Source organism: Entelurus aequoreus, linkage group LG02 (genome assembly GCF_033978785.1).
Source record: "Entelurus aequoreus isolate RoL-2023_Sb linkage group LG02, RoL_Eaeq_v1.1, whole genome shotgun sequence".
Lineage (NCBI taxonomy): Eukaryota > Metazoa > Chordata > Actinopteri > Syngnathiformes > Syngnathidae > Entelurus > Entelurus aequoreus.
In genome coordinates this window covers 85,967,209-85,986,272 of record NC_084732.1, presented here as the reverse complement: position 1 = coordinate 85,986,272, position 19,064 = coordinate 85,967,209, and the positions used below count along the sequence as shown (strand labels likewise).

At 39.7% G+C, this 19,064-nt stretch overlaps 1 protein-coding gene across 3 annotated transcripts in view; it reads right to left on the bottom strand.

Annotated features, from left to right (window-relative positions):
- Nucleotides 1-19,064, bottom strand: part of LOC133640222 (src substrate protein p85-like) — a 53,533-nt gene that overhangs the window by 18,563 nt on the left and 15,906 nt on the right. For all 3 annotated transcript variants that reach the window (XM_062033707.1, XM_062033709.1, XM_062033708.1), the window contains 3 exons: nt 16,558-16,612; nt 8,065-8,175; nt 7,216-7,326 (listed from right to left, as the gene is read on the bottom strand). In XM_062033707.1, the coding sequence (XP_061889691.1) occupies nt 7,216-7,326; nt 8,065-8,175; nt 16,558-16,612 (277 nt within the window). The remainder of the gene's footprint in view (nt 1-7,215; nt 7,327-8,064; nt 8,176-16,557; nt 16,613-19,064) is intronic.

The window sequence follows — 19,064 nt, the reverse complement described above, 5'->3', positions numbered from 1 at the left end:
AAAAGGTTCAAGATCTTCATCATAATTGTTGTTCTTTGTACTATGTGAACACTTGTAGTTTAAACAGTCTCTTAAGCTAAATCATATTGGTGCTTTGTTTGATTTATTTTGGTTAATCAATTCCATAATTTAATTCCACATACGGACGGATATGCTAAAGTTTTTAAGTGTTGTACACGCATACAAATGGTTTAAATTAGATTTTCCTCTAAGGTTATATTTATTTTCTCTTGTTGAGAAGAATTGTTGTACATTCTTGGGTAGCAGGTTATAGTTTGCATTGTACATAATTTTAGCTGCTTGCAAATGCACCAAATCGTTGAATTTCAATATGTTTGATTCAATAAATAAAGGGTTTGTATGTTCTCTATATCCAACATTATGTATTATTCTAATTGATCTTTTTTGTAAGACCGTTAGTGAACGAAGCGCACATTTGTAGTTGTTTCCCAATATTTCTACACAATAACTCAGATATGGTAACACTAGCGAGCAGTAGAGAATATGAAGTGGTTTTTAGTCTAGAACATATTTAGCTTTATTCATTATTGATGTGTTTCTTGCTACTTTATGTTGTATAATTTTTCCATGAGGTTTTCAGTTCATTTTATAATCTATTTTTCCAACCAAAAATGTGTTTTCTTTTAGTCTTTCAATGTCTATTTGTATTTCTGTTTGACTTTCCCTTCTACTGTTACCAAATAGCATTATTTTAGTTTTACTGAGATTCAAAGAGAGTCTGTTTTTGTCAAACCATCTTTTTAATTTGTTAATTTCTTCTGTTATTATTTGTATTAGTGTCTGTGTGTTCTCTCCTGAAAAAAATGCAGTTGTATCTTCTGCAAATAATACTAACTTTAAGTCCTTTGTAACTTTACAAATGTCGTTTGTATAAAGATTGAACAATTTTGGTCCAAGTATTGATCCCTGAGGTACGCCACAAGATATTTTCAGCTCTGTAGAAGTGTGTTCGCCTAGCTTCACGTGTTGCTTCCTGTTGGTTAAGTAGCTTCTTACCCAGTTCAAGACCAACCATCTGATTCCATATCTGTCTAATTTAATGATGCTATGATTAATTGTGTCAAATGCTTTTGTTAAATCCATAAACACTGCAGCAGCACATTTTTTTCTATCTATTGCATGGGTGTCAAACTCTGGCCCGCGGGCCAAAATTCAACTTGGCCCTTGAGGCGATATCAAATTAACACTAGAGCTGGCCCGCCGAGTATATACAGCGGCGGTGCCGCGGTAACACCGCGTTCACCGCTAATTCTCATACTTGCCAACCCTCCCGGGAGACTCCCAAATTTCAGTGCCCCTCCTGAAAATCGTCACGTCCGCTTTTCACCCAGTCCAACGAATGCTGGCCCAGTCACATATTATGTGCGGCTTCTGCACGCACACACACATGAATGCAACGCATACTTGACCAACAGCAATACAGGTTACACTGAAGGTGCCCGTATAAATAACTTTAACACTGTGAATCCACACCAAACAAGAATGACAAACACATTTCGGGATAACATCCGCACCGTAACACAACATAAACACAACAACAAAAAAATACCCAGAATCCCATGCAGCCCTAACTCTTCCGGGCTGCAATATACACCCCCGCTACCACCAAACCCCCCCCACGTCAACCGACACACGGACGGGGGGGTGTATATTGCAGCCCGGAAGAGTTAGGGGTGCATGGGATTCTGGATATTTGTTTTGTTGTGTTTATGTTGTGTTACGGTGCGGATGTTCTCCTGAAATGTGTTTGTCATTCTTGTTTGGTGTAGCGCATATTTCTAACAGTGTTAAAGTTATTTATACGGGCACCCTCAGTGTAACCTGTATCGCTGTTGGTCAAGTATGCTTTGCATTCACGTGAGTGTGCGTACAGAAGCCGCACATATCTTGTGATTGGCCGGCACGTTTTTAGAAGGGATGAAAAGCGGACTTGACGACAGCTCGTAGAGGACGTTGAACGCAGTGCCTTTAAGGCACGCCCCCAAGACTGTGGTCCGGGTGGACTACGAGATATAATGACTGATGAACAACTTCGTTCGATAATGAAGGTTGCCTCAGCTCAAAGCCTGAGCCCCGACATTAATGAACTAGCATCCAAGAAAAGATGGCAGGTATCTGGCTTGGGCACATCAGATTAGATCAGTGTGTTGCAAACTGAGCGGTTTAAAGTCCTGAATGGTTGGTTTATTCATTGTTATTTTATTTTCTAATTTATTAGCCTGCGGAAAAAGTTAATGTTGATATTTACCTCAGAAGGCTGCAAATAAAAGAGTCATAAAATTTTTATTTAAATTGTATTTGATATGCCATTGATATTTTTTATTTATTATTATTATTATTTGAAACTGGATTTTGCATGTCACTATAAAGTTATATAAGCCTTGCTTGTTCAATATTCAATGCAAAACTTGTTTGGGTCCCTATTAAAAGGTTTGTTTGTTCAACCATGGCCCGCGGCTTTGTTCAGTTTTAAATTTTGGCCCACTCTGTATTTGAGTTTGACAACCCTGATCTATTGCATTGGTGATCTCTTCCGTTATTTCGATTAATGCCATTGATGTTGAGATGTTGGCTCTGTGTCCGTATTGGTTGTCTGTGAGTGTTTCATTTTTATTAATGAATTTTTCCAATCTGTTATTAAACAGTTTTTCAATAATTAAAAAAAAATTACAGTACAGAAACAGGTCTGTAGTTTGTAAACTGGTGTTTGTCTTTTGCGACTTACGACTTTTGCGATGTTCATTTTATCTGGGAATTTGCCTGTTTGAAATGACAGGTTGCGGATATATGTTAAAAGGTTCTGAAATCTCTTCAGTAACCGTTTTTATCGTTTCCATATCAATTCCGTGACAATCAGTTGAGGTCTTGGATTGAAAATGTTTTCACAATATTGATTATTTCCTCTTTGGTAACTCCTTCGAGAAACATAAGAGTTGTGATTTCTGTCTGTAGTGTCAGTCAAGTCCTCAGCTGACTTGGGATCTGGAATCTTTTCCTCCAGATTTCGTCCAATGCTTACAAAGTACTTATTGAAGTTTTCAAGTACTTTGTTTATATTGTCATTTTTTACATTTCCATCTGAGAAGTATTGAGGATAATCCTTCTTGGCACCATTTTTAATAATGCTATTTAGGATGCCCCATGTTACTCTCATATTGTTTTTGTTCTGGTCCAATAATTGACTGTAATATTCTTTCTTTCGTGTTTGTAGTATGCCAGTTAGCTTGTTCTTATACGTTTTGTACTTGTTTTCTGCCTCTATAGATCTCTGTGTTATAAATGTTCTATATAATGCATTCTTCTTGTTGCAAGCATTTTTCAGTCCTTTTGTCATCCATGGCTGATTATTTTTCTTTTCCTTCTTACTAAGTTGTTTCAATGGACAGTGTTTGTCATAAAGCATCTCGAAGGTATTAAAAAAAATACCATATGCAGAGACAAGCGGAAATGGATGGATCATCTACATCAGACCTGGGCATTCTGCGGCCCGCGGGCCGCATCCGGCCCTTTGTGCGTCCCTGTCCGGCCCGCGTGAGGCTAATTATAAATTACAAAATAAATTTTAAAAAGTATCTATGTCGAGTGTGCAATACAACGGTGCTGCTTTTGTTTTGAAAAGCGTTATTTGTATTACTTCCGTGTGGACGTATGCGCGTGTGTGATTGTGAGTGAATGTGAACAGCTGCAATCACAAATTACAAAATAAAGTTGAAAAAACATCTATGTCGTGCGCGCAATACAACTGTGCTGCTTTTATTTTGAAAAGTATTATTTATGGGCCTGTGTCCGTGTGTAACCTGTGAGTGAAGGTGCACATGCAGCGACAAGTGATGCACGGTTTACACCCGAGACGCTAAAAAGAGAAAAGTTGATGACGAATGGCGTGTTTTCAACAAGACATGGACTGCCAAGCAACGTTCCCTCTAAGGTGCGTGCCTGCGCAATTGCGCACTGCTCAAGCGTCCGCTGCGCGCAGCAAATATATGCCGCGCACCAAATCAATCCCATCTGAATTCTAAACAAAATAAACACATTTATCCTGTGTAATTTTGCAATGCAACTTTGAGTGACAGTGACAACAAGCGGCCCTAACGGTGTTCGTCAACATCGTTCAATTGAACACCGTTCAATTATTGTAACGTCTATCGAGATGCTTCGAGGACAGGAATTATATCGATCAATTTATTGAGCAAAACTGTTTATATTCGGACATAACCACACCAAAAACATGAGTAAAACAATTATATCTCGAAAAACTAGTCATTTTCTGCCGTACAAACCAGGCCAAAACCAACTTGTCATCTGTCACCAACACACATACCACTAAACCACAGGTGCGTTTATGGCCACACAAAAAGTCGGACAACTCAAACACCACACAAAGTTACACTATGACTCCTCAGTCATACGTGTGCTTATTTTACTGTCATTTATTATTAATGTTAATTTATTTATATTAGTCATGGAATGCTGTTACACATACTATGTTGAAGTATTACTATTATTATTAATTATTATTATTATTTATCTTACGGTATATATCAAAAATAATATTGAGCAAAATTTAATTGAAATATTGTCGATGTGGCCCTCCAGCAGTGCTCGGGTTGCTCATGCGGCCCCCGGTAAAAATTAATTGCCCACCCCTGATCTACATCATTTTCACTGTATACATTGTCCCAACTTTGTATACTCATAAGTGACAAAGGTTAGTAAAAGTGTGGGGAATGTTTGTACAGCCTAAAATGTATGCAAATGATAAAATACATATAATTCTTACTTAGCGTGCACTCACCACGAATGGGTCTGGAACTTAACTACTGCGATAATAATCGAGGGAATTTGTAAACTACAGTTGGCCAAGCAAGCAGTAAAACATCTGTCAGTATGTCAGACAAGCAGCTACAGGTACGTATCTACATAGAATGTATCTACATGTTATGTATCTATATATTTTGTATCTACATATTTAGCACAACAGAGGAGCTTTTAACTTATGAGAGTAGTGTACAGTGTGTGTGTTTGCGACAATGTCAACGTGTTGGCTGAGTGACGTCAGTGAGTGAGTGGGCGAGTACAGAGAGAGAGGAGCGCTAGCAGTAAAGTGATGAATGGGTCCGGTTGAGTCTTGCAAAACTAATAATAAAGCAACCAGATTGTCACAAATCGGCGGCCTCGAATTCTGACCGGAAAGCGGATCTTAGCAGACCCATTGCCAGGTAAATTGAACTGAAGGGATCGTCTCCCCTGCACTCCTCCACTACGGTCTGCAATGGAGCGAACAGCAGGACAGGTGTAATAACTACATTATTACCTGTCACTCTTTATAACTCCTTGTGCAGATCTGAATGCTTATCATATAAATGTTTACCTAAGTTTGAAGCAAAGGTGGTAATACTAATCGCCACATTTTGGCAAGGGGTGTTTTAAAGCAACACTTGAAGCGCGGCACTTCCTTGTTTAAAGCGTCACCTTTACCGTTAGTTTTGAAGACCAAATACCTCCACATTGTACTTCATTCAGTTTTTGGCCATTTTTCCCCACCACAATGTTATTGCTTGTATGCACTTGTATGCGCCTTGGCTCTGTAGTCACCACCACACAGCGGCACTTAGATGAAAGAACGGTACCGGTACTTTTCAAAGGCAGTATAGTACTGATTTCAATCAATTAGTATCACTGTACTTTATTAGTACCGGCAGTGTTGGGACTAACGCGTTACAAAGTAACGCGTTACTGTAACGCCGTTAGTTTCGGCGGTAACTAGTAATGTAACACGTTATTTTTTATATTCAGTAACTCAGTTACCGTTACTACATGATGCGTTACTGCGTTATTTTACGTTATTTTTTATGTAGTATCGGCTAGAAACAGAAGATCTGAGTGTGTTTTATTGCAGCGCAGTTCCTTCTGAATCTCTTGTGTCACACGGAGGAGCCGCGCTGTGTGTGTGTCTGAGTGTGGGAAGGAGGGAGGGAGGGCTGCACGCAGCAGCATTCGTGAGGGAGGGGCGGAGACAGAGAGAGCGAGAGAGTTGTTAACGCGCATGCGTCGCCAGGCTCAGCTTTTTAATCGATAGATTTATCAGATTACATTTTTTATTATCTATAGCAGGGGTGTCAAAAGTGTGCCCCGGAGGCCATTTGCGGCCCACAGCTAATGTTTTAAAAGCCCACAGCACTTTCTAAAAATACTATTAAAATAAACAAAAACATAACAAAAGTGAAATAAAAAAGCTTAAAGGTGAAATGTAATTTAGAAAAAGTTGCAATGTTGACTAATAAAACAAAGCTGTTTTTTTTTCTTTCAAACTATCATAGCTCAAAACATAATATTCAATCAAAATAAATGTTATTATGAATTATAGTACACACACTCTGTCAATTGTCTTATATACTCTTTCATTCTAGACTTCTAGAGTGTTTGATTATCACATCACTCTAAATGTATAGAATATAAAGTTCACAAACATAAAGAGGGATCCTAGTGGGCAAGGCCAATATTTCCTTATCTCTAAACTAAAACTGGGGAAATGTGTAGAGTGTTCTGGGCTTCAGACATGATTTTATTTCAGAATTCCTTGAGAGAAAAAACGCCTGGTTAGGCTTTGGTATGTAAAAGTAAAGTTAAAGTACTTATTTGGTTTACAGCTATGTTGTTATTATGCGGTTTGTTACTTATGTATGTTATGTTGCAGCTATTTAAAATAGTTTTGTCAATTTGTTCTGGCCTGAAATAAGTTGGCCCTTTGAAACATATCTTTGTTTTTGTGTGTTATATGTAGACCACATTGCTTAGCAGAGTTCAGTGATGCAAATGCATGTCAAGTTGATCAACAGATTGTATTATTCTGCAGTGCAATAACAGTACTGAAATGAAGGCTAAAAGGGCATTAATGGGAGCTTTAAAAAAAGAAGAAAAAAACAAGTAACTAAATAGTTACTTTTCACAGTAACACATTACTTTTTGGTGTAAGTAACTGAGTTACTTTTGAAATAAAGTAACTAGTAACTGCAACTAGTTACTGGTTTTCAGTAACTAACCCAACACTGAGTACCGGTATACCGAACAACCCTAGATGACAGTCAAAAAACAGCTTCAGTATGCAGCAGGCATTGTTGCTAGTTTACAGGACACACAAACCAACAGTTTTAAAGTATTAACTGTCACCTTGTTAAGATCTAAGCAACTGACCTTTTTGAGACTCGTGCCTCTCAGTTTTGCCCTGGTACTCGAAGCCCACAGCGCTCTTATCCACTTTGTCAGTCTCCACGCCAAACTTCCCTCCAAAACCTTTGGCATAATCTGACGATGACCACAGCAAATCAAAGAGCACAACAATGAATAACAAAGTAAAGGTACTTCAGGAAGAGAAAGTTTTTGGCACACACATTTTAAATCAGAAAACATCGGGTGGTTCAGCTGCTAGAGTGGTCATCTAGAAACTTCATATTCCTGATACAAATGCATCTTCTGCCATCCTATTCGCCACTGCTGTTGTGTCCTTGGGCACACCTTGCTTCCATTGCCACCTACACTGGTTTGGGGGACTAAAGATGTAAATGAGCAAATATGCTATAATCTGACTTGATTCACTGTCTGTCCATCAGATTGTTAATTAGTGTGCACTGTCCTGAATAATTCAATAAAATAAAGTAATTTTGGCAGACCAGATGAACTTTAATGTAGATCAGAAGTTCATGTGCGGTAGTTTCTTCCAACCATTATTTACATTTATATTTCAAAACCCTGTGTCATGAAAATAATTTGGCTCAAATTTCCGTTTTCTCTCATCTGGATTGTTTTATTTGAAAGTCAGTCTGTAAAATATAAATTAAGTTGTAAGAAACACTACCCAAAAATTATTTGACACTATAAGGCCATCAAATGTCCAAAGTCATAATTCAAATAGGAAAAAAACTAAATGGCAAAAGAATGAAAATAAAAACCTGATAATGCACAGAGCTCTCGACTAAATTTGGTTCTATTTCTTCATGTCTTTTGTGGTTGATTTGAATACAAAGAAGGAAATATTCAACCAACCTTTCTGGGACTCGTGTTTCTCAGTTTTGCCTTGGTAATCGAAGCCCACCGCACTCCGGTCGACACGATCAGCCTGAACACCATATTTCCCCCCAAACCCAGTGTTGTAGTCTACAGAGCAAAGCATGGGGGGAAAAGTCAGCCGATAAATGAAGTAGCATAGCAAATACTATACGAGTCTTCGTGCTCTAGTCACAAACAAGCATATGATGTATACGCTTATCGTTGGCTGTTCTTTTTCCAGCATGAAATTTTTATACAAAGCATATCTTGTAAAACATTTTTTAAAGGACTGTGTGCACAAATTTGAATTCAGACAGCTCATTTGAATTTCTTGTCATGAACCCAGCCTCTTAAACAGAGTCCACAATTTTTTAATAGGGTTGAGGTCAGGGCTTTATAAAAAAGGCCAATCCAGAAACTTAATTGTCATCTTATTTCATCTACTCCAAAACCGGTTTTGATGCGTCTGTGTATTTCAGATCATTGTCCTGCTGGAACACCCAATTGTTACATCATATCCAGCTGTTGATTTGAGGTAAACTCCCTCATGATTGTATCCACTGCATTACTGGCAGCAAAGTAGCCCCAGAGTGTGATGCTATCACGACCATTTTTGACTGTTAGGATAGGATATAGGATAGGATACCTAATAGTAATTAGTACCGTATTTTTCGGAGTATAAGTCGCTCTGTAAATGTTCTGTTTTTGCATTGCGCATTATTATGGTACACTCTTTTAGTGTATTTACGGTAACTCCCAGCATACATTGCCCTATGCGCGGGCTCCTGTGGTTAGTCGGTTATGTGAACGGCAGTGGCCGGTTTGTTATTGTGTTCCCTGAACTTAAACTCAGTAAAGTATACGTATAAAAGAAGAAGGTTGTCGTCATTGAATTTTCAATGGTAGCAGAGGATGTCTAACAACGCTAACTACAGAGTCCCTCCTGCGTTTGAAGAAAATAAGTCAAATGAAAGCTGGAAAAATTAAATTGAAATGTGGATACGTGTTACCGACCTCGATAAGGAGAAACAAGCATAAGCTGTTGCTCTCTCACTGAGGGGGAGAGCTAGAGATACAGCTTTGGAAATACCTGCGGATGATTTGAACAAAGATGATGGAATGAAGACCCTTGTAAAGGCATTGGATAATGTATTCTTAAAAGAAGAAAAGGACAGAGATTATGATGTATACACAGACTTTGACAAGATCCGGAGAGAAAACGAAGTTTCCATGGTGGATTACATCGTTCAGTTCGAGCTGAAGTACAACAAAATGCGCAAATTTGACATGGTTCTTCCCGACGCTGTTTTGGCATTCAAGTTGTTGGATACAGCCAGTCTCAATGTTAAAGATAAACAGCTTGCGCTTACAGCTTGTTCAACACTTACATTTGCAAGCATGAAGTCAGCTTTAAAAAGCATTTTTGGAGACAATGTGCAGCCGCCCACATGCAGCGGGGGAATTCACATGCGCGAAGATATTGCTTTTTATGTGGATCAAAGGAAAAGAGACGGAAGGAAATTTCGTTCCCAACCCGACCAAAAGAGGGCGCCATTGACTGGCTCAAACCCACTAGATAGGTTCGGCAGGAGGTCTAAGTGTGCTATTTGCCAGAGTACATTTCACTGGGCTAAGGACTGCCTAAATAAGGCTGAACATGTAAAAATGACAGAGGAAAATGCAGAGAAAGAAGCAATTGAAGAGTGCAATGTTACATTGCTTTCCAAAGAGTAAGTTTCTGATGCTGAAATATTCATGGTAGAAGCCTTAGGTTCAGCTGTAATTGACACTGCATGCACCAGAACAGTGTGGTGAAAAATGGCTGGAGAATTACATTCATACACTGAAGGAGAGTGACAAGAAAAAAATGGAAAATACACAGAGTAGAAGAGCTTTTAAGTTTGGTGATGGACAAGTTGTTCATTCCATAAAAAAAGTAAAAGTCCCAGCAAAAATAGGTCAAACCAGGTGGTCTCAGTGAACATTCCTTTACTACTAAGTAAAACGTCACTTAAGAGGGCAAAAGCAGTGCTTGACATTGAGAATGATAAAGCCACAATGTTTCAGAAACCAGTGCCTCTTGAGATTACATCCTCAGGACACTACTGTGTAAACATAGTGGACAGAGATTGCACAGCCACCCGTGAGAATGAACCCCAAACTGATGAAGTTCTGGCCATAAGAGATGGCATGAGTAAAGATGAAAAACACAAAGTATTGGTGAAACTTCACAAGCAGTTTGGACATGCCTCAGTTGATAAACTCAAAAAATTACTAATTAGTGCTGGAAGTAATGATTATGGGAGTGTTACTATTCTGAAGGACATCGTAAGCAGCTGTGAAACATGTCTCAAGTACAACAAGCCCAAACCAAAGCCGTCAGTTGGTCTACCAATGGCTTCAACGTACAATGAAACTGTGGCATTAGATCTACACGAGCTAGAACTAAATGTGTGGTACCTCCACATGATTGATCACTTCACCAGGTTCAATGCTGGTAGCATTGTTACCACAAAAAAATCCAGTGAAATTGTGAGGCACTTTATTCATTCCTGGGTGAGTGTTCATGGAGCCCATCTAAGATTTTTTGTGACAATGGAGGTGAATTCAATAATGAGGAAATGAGAGACATGGCTGAGAACTTTAATATTGAAGTGAAAACCACTGCTGCCTACAGTCCATGGAGTAATGGATTGATGGAAAGACATAACCAGACCCTTACAGAGATCCTGTTAAAAGTGAAGAAAAGCAGTGTTTGTGACTGGAAAACAGCCCTAGATTGGGCCTTGATGGCAAAGAATACAATGCACAATGTGCATGGATTTAGTCCATACCAGCTGGTGTTTGGACAAAACTCGAACCTACCTTCTGTGCTGGTTGATAAACCGCCTGCCCTGGAGGGCACTACCATGAGTAAATGGGTAGGACAGCACATTTCAGCATTACATGAAGCAAGGACAGCGTTTACTGAGGCTCTGAGAGAATCAGGAGAGCTCTGCGCACACAGCTTCGCAGCACAGATGAATACTATGAAACTGGAGATAAAGTGTACTACAAAAAAATGGACTGCAATGAATGGAAAGGCCCTGGGGTGGTAATTGGACGAGACGGGGTGGTAATATTTGTTAGACATGGAGGCTCCTATGTCCGGGTGCATCGCTGTAGACTGTGCAAGGCCACAGATCACTACACTGACACGTCTCGTGACAGCCAAGAAAGCCAGACAGAACTTAAAGGCCTACTGAAATGAATTTTTATTTTTTTTAAACGGGGATAGCAGATCCATTCTATGTGTCATACTTGATCATTTCGCGATATTGCCATATTTTTGCTGAAAGAATTTAGTAGAGAACATCGACGATAAAGTTCGCAACTTTTGGTCGCTGATAAAAAAAAAGCCTTGCCTGTACCGGAAGTAGCGTGACGTCGCAGGTTGAAAGGCTCCTCACATTTCCCCATTGTTTACACCAGCAGCGAGAGCGATTCGGACCGAGAAAGCGACGATTACCCCATTAATTTGAGCCAGGATGAAAGATTCGTGGATGAGGAACGTGAGAGTGAAGGACTAGAGTGCAGTGCAGGATGTATCTTTTTTCGCTCCGACCGTAACTTAGGTACAAGGGCTCATTGGATTCCACACGCTCTCCTTTTTCTATTGTGGATCACGGATTTGTATTTTAAACCACCTCGGATACTATATCCTCTTGAAAATGAGTCGAGAACGCGAAATGGACATTCACAGTGACTTTTATCTCTATGACAATACATCGGCGAAGCACTTTAGCTACGGAGCTAACGTGATAGCATCGTGCTTAAATGCAGATAGAAACAAAAGAAATAAGCCCCTGACTGGAAGGATAGACAGCAGATCAACAATACTACTATCAGGAGACACAGAACCAAACACTGGACCTGTAACCACACGGTTAATGCTGTGCCACCTGTCGAAGCCTAGCAATGCTGTTGCTAATGACGCCATTGAAGCTAATTTAGCTACGGGACCTCGTCAGAGCTATGATAAAAACATTATTTCTCCACCTACGCCAGCCCTCATCTGCTCATCAACACCCGTGCTCACCTGCGTTCCAGCGATCGACGGCGCGACGAAGGACTTCACCCGATCATCGATGCGGTCGGCGGCTAGCGTCGGATAGTGCGTCTGCTATCCAAGTCAAAGTCCTCCTGGTTGTGTTGCTGCAGCCAGCCGCTAATACACCGATCCCACCTACAGCTTTCTTCTTTGCAGTCTCCATTGTTCATTAAACAAATTGCAAAAGATTCACCAACACAGATGTCCAGAATACTGTGGAATTTTGCGATGAAAACAGAGCTGTTTGTATTGAGATACAATGTGTCGGAATACTTCCGTTTCAACCATTGACGTCACGCGCAAACGTCATCACACATAGACGTTTTCAACCGGAAGTTTCGCAGGAAATTTAAAATTGCACTTTATAAGTTAACCCGGCCGTATTGGCATGTGTTGCAATGTTAAGATTGCATCATTGATATATAAACTATCAGACTGCGTGGTCGGTAGTAGTGGGTTTCAGTAGGCCTTTAATGCAGCAGAATGTGGCATTGAACATGTTGAAGATCTACCCGATACTGTATCTAGTGATGTAGACAGTGTGCCTGACACAGAGAATGCGGCAGGGAGGTCTAATAATGACAGAGACAGCAATGAGCATGATAATGATCCATCCGACAGACAACCTCCTATCGTAAGAACAGACCGTAGTATGAATCTAAAGGCAGGACGATTCATTAAGTATGTGGAAAGAGACACTGGAATTTCACACACAGCAAAAGTGCTAGGTCGAGCGGGAAAGGAAACTGGAAAACACAAGGACTGGTACAATCTGGAGTACACTGAGCCAGTTAACCTCACTGGTACAACAAGGTCAGCTGACCTTTCACAGGTTGACACACTGCAGGTTCAGTCATCGGACATGGTGGAACAGCCATCTGATCACGAGGATGTACTTGTTACAAAGGATGTGTCATTTGAATCAGCTAAACTTACTGAAATAAGTAACTGGGAGAAACACGGTGTGTTTGATGAAGTAAAAAACATGGGACAAAAATACATTTCCACAAGATGGGTGTGTACACTCAAAGACACACCAGACGGCATAGTTCCAAAAGCAAGACTAGTGGCGAGAGGATTTGAAGAGCTAAACACAAAAGATATCCCAAAAGACTCGCCAACATGTGCCTCAGAGTCTCTTAGACTCCTCATGTCTGTGATATGTCAAAACCGATCCCACTCTATGAACATTAAGTCAGCATTCCTTCAAGGAAATGAGTTATCCGAGACATCTATGTTCGTCCACCACCTGAAACTTAGAGTGAGGGAACTCTATGGAAGCTAAACAAATGTGTTTATGGACTAAATGATGCATCACTGTACTGGTACAATAGGGTTAAAGAAACAATGTTGCAAACTGGAGGAAAGATGTCACAAATTGACCCTGCTATATTTTATTGGTTGGATAAAGATTGTAATGTGTCTGGGGTGCTTGCTTGTCATGTTGATGATTTCATCTGGGGTGGTTCACAGATCTTCACAACAACCGTAATCCCTCACCTGCAATCTGCCTTTCAAGTGGGCAGAGAAGAACATGACAGCTTTCGCTATGTAGGCATGGAGTATGTCACTGCAAATGGAGTAACATGTACTGTATGCATCAAAACAATTACATACAGAATCTCCAGCCAATTCACATAGACATCTCCAGAGCCATGAGACGGGATGCTCTTTTGACTGAAAGTGAAATTGATGACCTGAGATCAAAAATAGGTCAACTTCTGTGGGTTGCCAGACAATACATACATGTGTCCTTGCAGCTAACATAAAACATGCTACTGTGCAGACTTTACATGACACAAACAAGATGGTGAGAAAATTGAAATCAGAACAAGTGACACTGAAGTTTCAGAACCTGGGAAAAGACAGTTCTCTAAAGCTAGTAGTGTTCTGCGACGCCTCGCTGGGAAACCTTACAGATGGAGGCACTCAAGGGGGACATTTCATTCTGCTGATGGGTGAGGAAGGAAGATTCTCACCTGTGTATTGGCAGTCAAAAAAGATCAGGAGAGTCGTACGGAGCACTCTTGCTGTAGAAACTCTTGCCCTTGCAGATGCTTTTGACAGTGCCATTTCTTTATCTGACCTTCATGCAGAACTTACCACAGGGAATGTATCACAACATGTCTTACCAATAGTGTGTGTCACTGATAACCACTCCCTTGCAGACGCCATCAAGTCTACTAAGTCAGTGACAGAGAAAAGGCTCCGCCTTGAAATAAGTGGCATCAAAGAACTTCTTCAGAGTAAAAAAATCCAACAGATTCTCTGGGTACCTACAGGAGAGCAGCTAGCTGACTGTTTGACAAAACGAGGTGCATCCGCACTTCAGCTCCTAAAGGCACTCAGTGTTGGAGAGTGGAAACTGGAATAGAGACTATTCTTTTGTGGACAGTTTTTTTTGTATAAGTTTTTTTGTTGGTCACCATGTTCTTACATTTTCATACATATGGACATTAATAATAGACTGTGATTTTTTGTGTTAAAAAAACATAAATAAATAAATAAATAAACGAAAAAAGTGGGAGATTGTAAATGTTCTGTTTTTGCATTGCGCATTATTATGGTACACTATTTTAGTGTATTTATGGTAACTCCCAGCATGCATTGCTCTATGCACGGGCTCCGGTGGTTAGTCGGTTATGTGAACGGCAGTGGCCGGTTTGTTATTGTGTTCCCTGAACTTAAACTCAGTAAAGTATACGTATAAAAGAAGAAGGTTGTCACCGGGCGAAAATGCATGATAAAGAAGGAAAAAAACATATATAAGTCGCACTGGAGTATAAGTCGCATTTTTTGGGGAAATTTATTTGATAAAACCCAAAACCAAGAATAGACATTTGAAAGGCAATTTAGAATAAAGAATAGTGAATAACAGGCTGAATAAGTGTACGTTATATGACGCATAAATAACCAACTGAGAACGTGCCTTGTATGTTAACGTAACATATTGTGGTAAAAGACATTCAAATAATTATAACATATAGAACATGCTATATGTTTACCAAACAATCTGTCACTTCTAATCGCTAAATCCGATGAAATCTTATAAGTCTAGTCTCTTACGTGAATGAGCTAAATAATATTATTTGATATTTTACGGTAATGTGTTAATAATTTCACACATAAGTCGCTCCTGAGTATAAGTCGCACCCCCGGCCAAACTATGAAAAAAACTGCGACTTATAGTCCGAAAAATACGGTAATTAGATTTTTATTTTTAGGTATAGATCCTGAGTTCAATCCCGGGTTTGGGATCTTTCTGTGTGGAGTTTGCATGTTCTCCCCGTGACTGTGTGGGTTCCCTCCGGGTACTCCGGCTTCATCCCACCTCCAAAGACATGCACCTGGGGATAGGTTAATTGGCAACACTAAATTGGCCCTAGTGTGTGAATGTTGTCTGTCTATCTGTGTTGGCCCTGCGATGAAGTGGCGACTTGTCCAGGGTGTACCCCGCCTTCCGCCCGAATGCAGCTGATAGGCTCCAGCACCCCCCACGACCCCGAAAGGGACAAGCGGTAGAAAATGGATGGATGGTATTTAAATCTGGATCTGAGTATGTTCCAATAAATGAGTTCACCTAAAAATGTGGTTTTCCATTCTATTACAAATAAAGCCAGTGTCAGATCTATAGTAAATATCCATAGTAAATATCGGAAAAAACAGCTGAACTTTTACTTTTTTTGTCTCATATTCATATTTTGATGTCAAACCTAACACGTCTTTAACTTTTATTTAAAGTTACTTTTATTGAACTAGCAAATGTTTGGTTCATTAAAAATGATAAAGGCATCTCTCAGAAAATAAACCGATTTAGATAAGGCTGCATCATTGAGGAAAAAATATTTTTCAACTTTTATTTATATTTGAAAAAAAATATTTGGTCATAATTTGCCTAGGGTTTGAATAATTTGGGGCTGGACTGAATATCTAATCCAACTACTGTCTGCATGTTTTTCTTTAAGGTTAAAATAAAACAGCTCCGTAGGCTTGGTGGAATTGAAAACATACAGTATAAATGTCAAATATGACATAACACATACTGTGCTTACATTTCCATGTGCCAAAATGATGCCAACATAAAGAACAAGCAGGAAACAATGGTGGCAGAGTTGTAAAAATGGATTGCTGTAGACAGCTGGTGCAGTTTTAACCAAGCCTAATAAACTCATAATAAGTGCAAATACTTATCAATCAATCAATGTTTATTTATATAGCCCTAAATCACAAGTGTCTCAAAGGGCTGTACAAGCCACAACGACATCCTCGGTACAGAGTCCAGAATTACTCAGACAAATGTGACAACGAAAATAAGGAAGGCAGCGTGCCCCAAATAACGCGACAAGTTGCAAACTCTAATTTGTGGCTAAAGCTTAAACGAACAACATGTTAAACATCACCTTTCTGTGAAGCATGTTTCTCGGTTTTCCCAGCATACTCAAAGCCGACAGCAGACTACGATGAAAGCAGAAAAGTGATGACAGTAATTAGAAAAAAATACTTCAACTGAAGCATATTCAATTTCAGTGAAAATGCATATTAAGGAAAAGTGTAGTAATTAGGTCTGGCTGATTTGTATGATTCAAAAATGTATGATCCTTAAATCCCACACAATGATGTGAAAATGGCAGATAAGCACGTTTATACACCAAATAATGTTTTGTTTCATAACAAAGTGTCATTTAACTAAAACTGCTACAAATAAAACAGGGTAGATATAAATCACAGTTTAACACTAAGTCAATCACACATACGTGAAATGACTACCCTCATTAAACAAGAGTTTTACAAGTAACATGAGTAAACAATTTCCCTCTCATTCTTTCTGGCTGATTAAAGTTAAAGTTAAAGTACCACTGATAGTCACACACACACTAACTGTGGTGAAATTACGGTGAAATGACTCTCTACATTTGACCCATCTCCTTGTTCCACCCCCTGGGAGGTGAGGGGAGCAGTGGCTGCGCTCGGGAATCATTTTGGTGGTTTGGTGATTACTGGTTTGTCTTGCATCAAATAATGTATGACCGCATGTTGCAGCTCAAAGTTGTCCATGAAATGACTGTTTACCTGGGAGGAGATCCATCAGGGGAACAGACGTTTTCCCATTAGGACGATTCCCAGACATATTAGGGTGTGCATACAAGATGATGGAGGTCATACACAAGACTGTGACTCAATATAAGTTGTTGAACTTCCACTTTTGTTTTTGAGTGTATTTCGGAATCCAATTGTGAATGGGTTAACAATTTGGGGTTGCATTAATCATTTTACTTACAAAATGCCCAACAGGATCAATAAATATGTTAATAAATTCAACAAGGCATAAGTAATGTATTGTATTGTATTATTTCCTATTTTATTTTTGCCCCACTACTATTTGCTGTGCTTCATCGAACAAAGTTCATGTTTGAATGATTGAAAATGCTATAAGTGCTGGCTGTCTGGGGGTATTGCAGCTGCTGTTTCTGCTGCCGTTTGTTTGTGGTGTGGGCGCCCGTGGCTGCTGGGTCCGATGCAGGGGGGTGGCCGATGTTGTGACTTGTGGCAGCGCGTGCATGTGGTGGTTGTCGGGGCGGACGAACTTGCCGGCTTCATATTCTTTTATTGTGGTGTTGATTGGCTTGTCGGGTGTGGGCCTTGGATGCCCTTGCGCCCTGCCACGCCGCCCTTCACGCCCGGTGTCATGCCGTCGTCTGGGGCGGGCTTGTCGGGGTTGTCCCTGGGTGACGGGGGTGCGCGGCCGGACCTGTGGGGCTTGGGGGAGGAGATCGGCTGGTTCTCAGTGGGCAGTAGGTGCCGGCCTGTGTATGGATTTGTTGTTGTGTATATATATATATATATATATATATATATATATATATATATATATATATATATATATATTATATACAGGTATATATTAAATATATATATATATATATACACACATACAGTATATATATATATATATATATATATATATATATATATATATATATATATATATATATATATATATATATATATATATATATAAATATATATATATATATATATATATATATATATACTGTATGTGTGTATATATATATATATATATATATATATATATATATATATATATATATATATATATATATATATATATATATATATATATATATATATACTGTATGTGTGTATATGTATGTATGTATGTATATATATATATTTCTGGGGGTACGCTCTGGGCCTGCTTCTCAAGCGGTGGTCGGCGCCTCAGACTACTGCATCCGGGCTGCGTGTCTGGAGCTCCTGGGTCCCACCGTCCATCCTTTTCGAGTGCCCGTCTTGGTTGGGGCCTTCTGGGTCTAGTCCCCCCGTCTATTGTATTGTAAACTTGTATTTTATCTTTTATCTTTTGTCTTTTATCTTTTTTATGTTTTCCTTGAAGAGAGTGAATCCCTGTACATATCCAATGGATACTTTTGGCAGTTTTCAAAGACCAGCAGGCAGCTTTCTTACTTATTCGAGAGAGGAGCTGCTCACTCTGAAAACAATGGGGCGTGCTGGTGTACGACACTCCATTCCTGTGGAGCTGAGAAAGAATCCTCGGGGCTGCAAAGCGGGGGCTAAGCTAAAGGCTAAGCGAGAGGAAAATCGACGGCGCTACAAACCATCCATTCCTTCCGTCATCATGAGGAACGTGAACTCGCTGCCGAACAAGATCGATGAGCTTCATGAACTAAAAAGCCAGCGTGCATATCGAGAGAGCAGCCTGTTTATCTTCACGGAAACGTGGCTAAACCATCTGGTACCGGATACTAACGTGGACCTGCAGGGATTCACTGCAGTGAGAGCTGACAGAGACACTAAAGCATGTGGGAAAAGCAAAGGTGGGGGGCTCATCATATACGTTAACAACCGCTGGTGTAACCCGGGACAC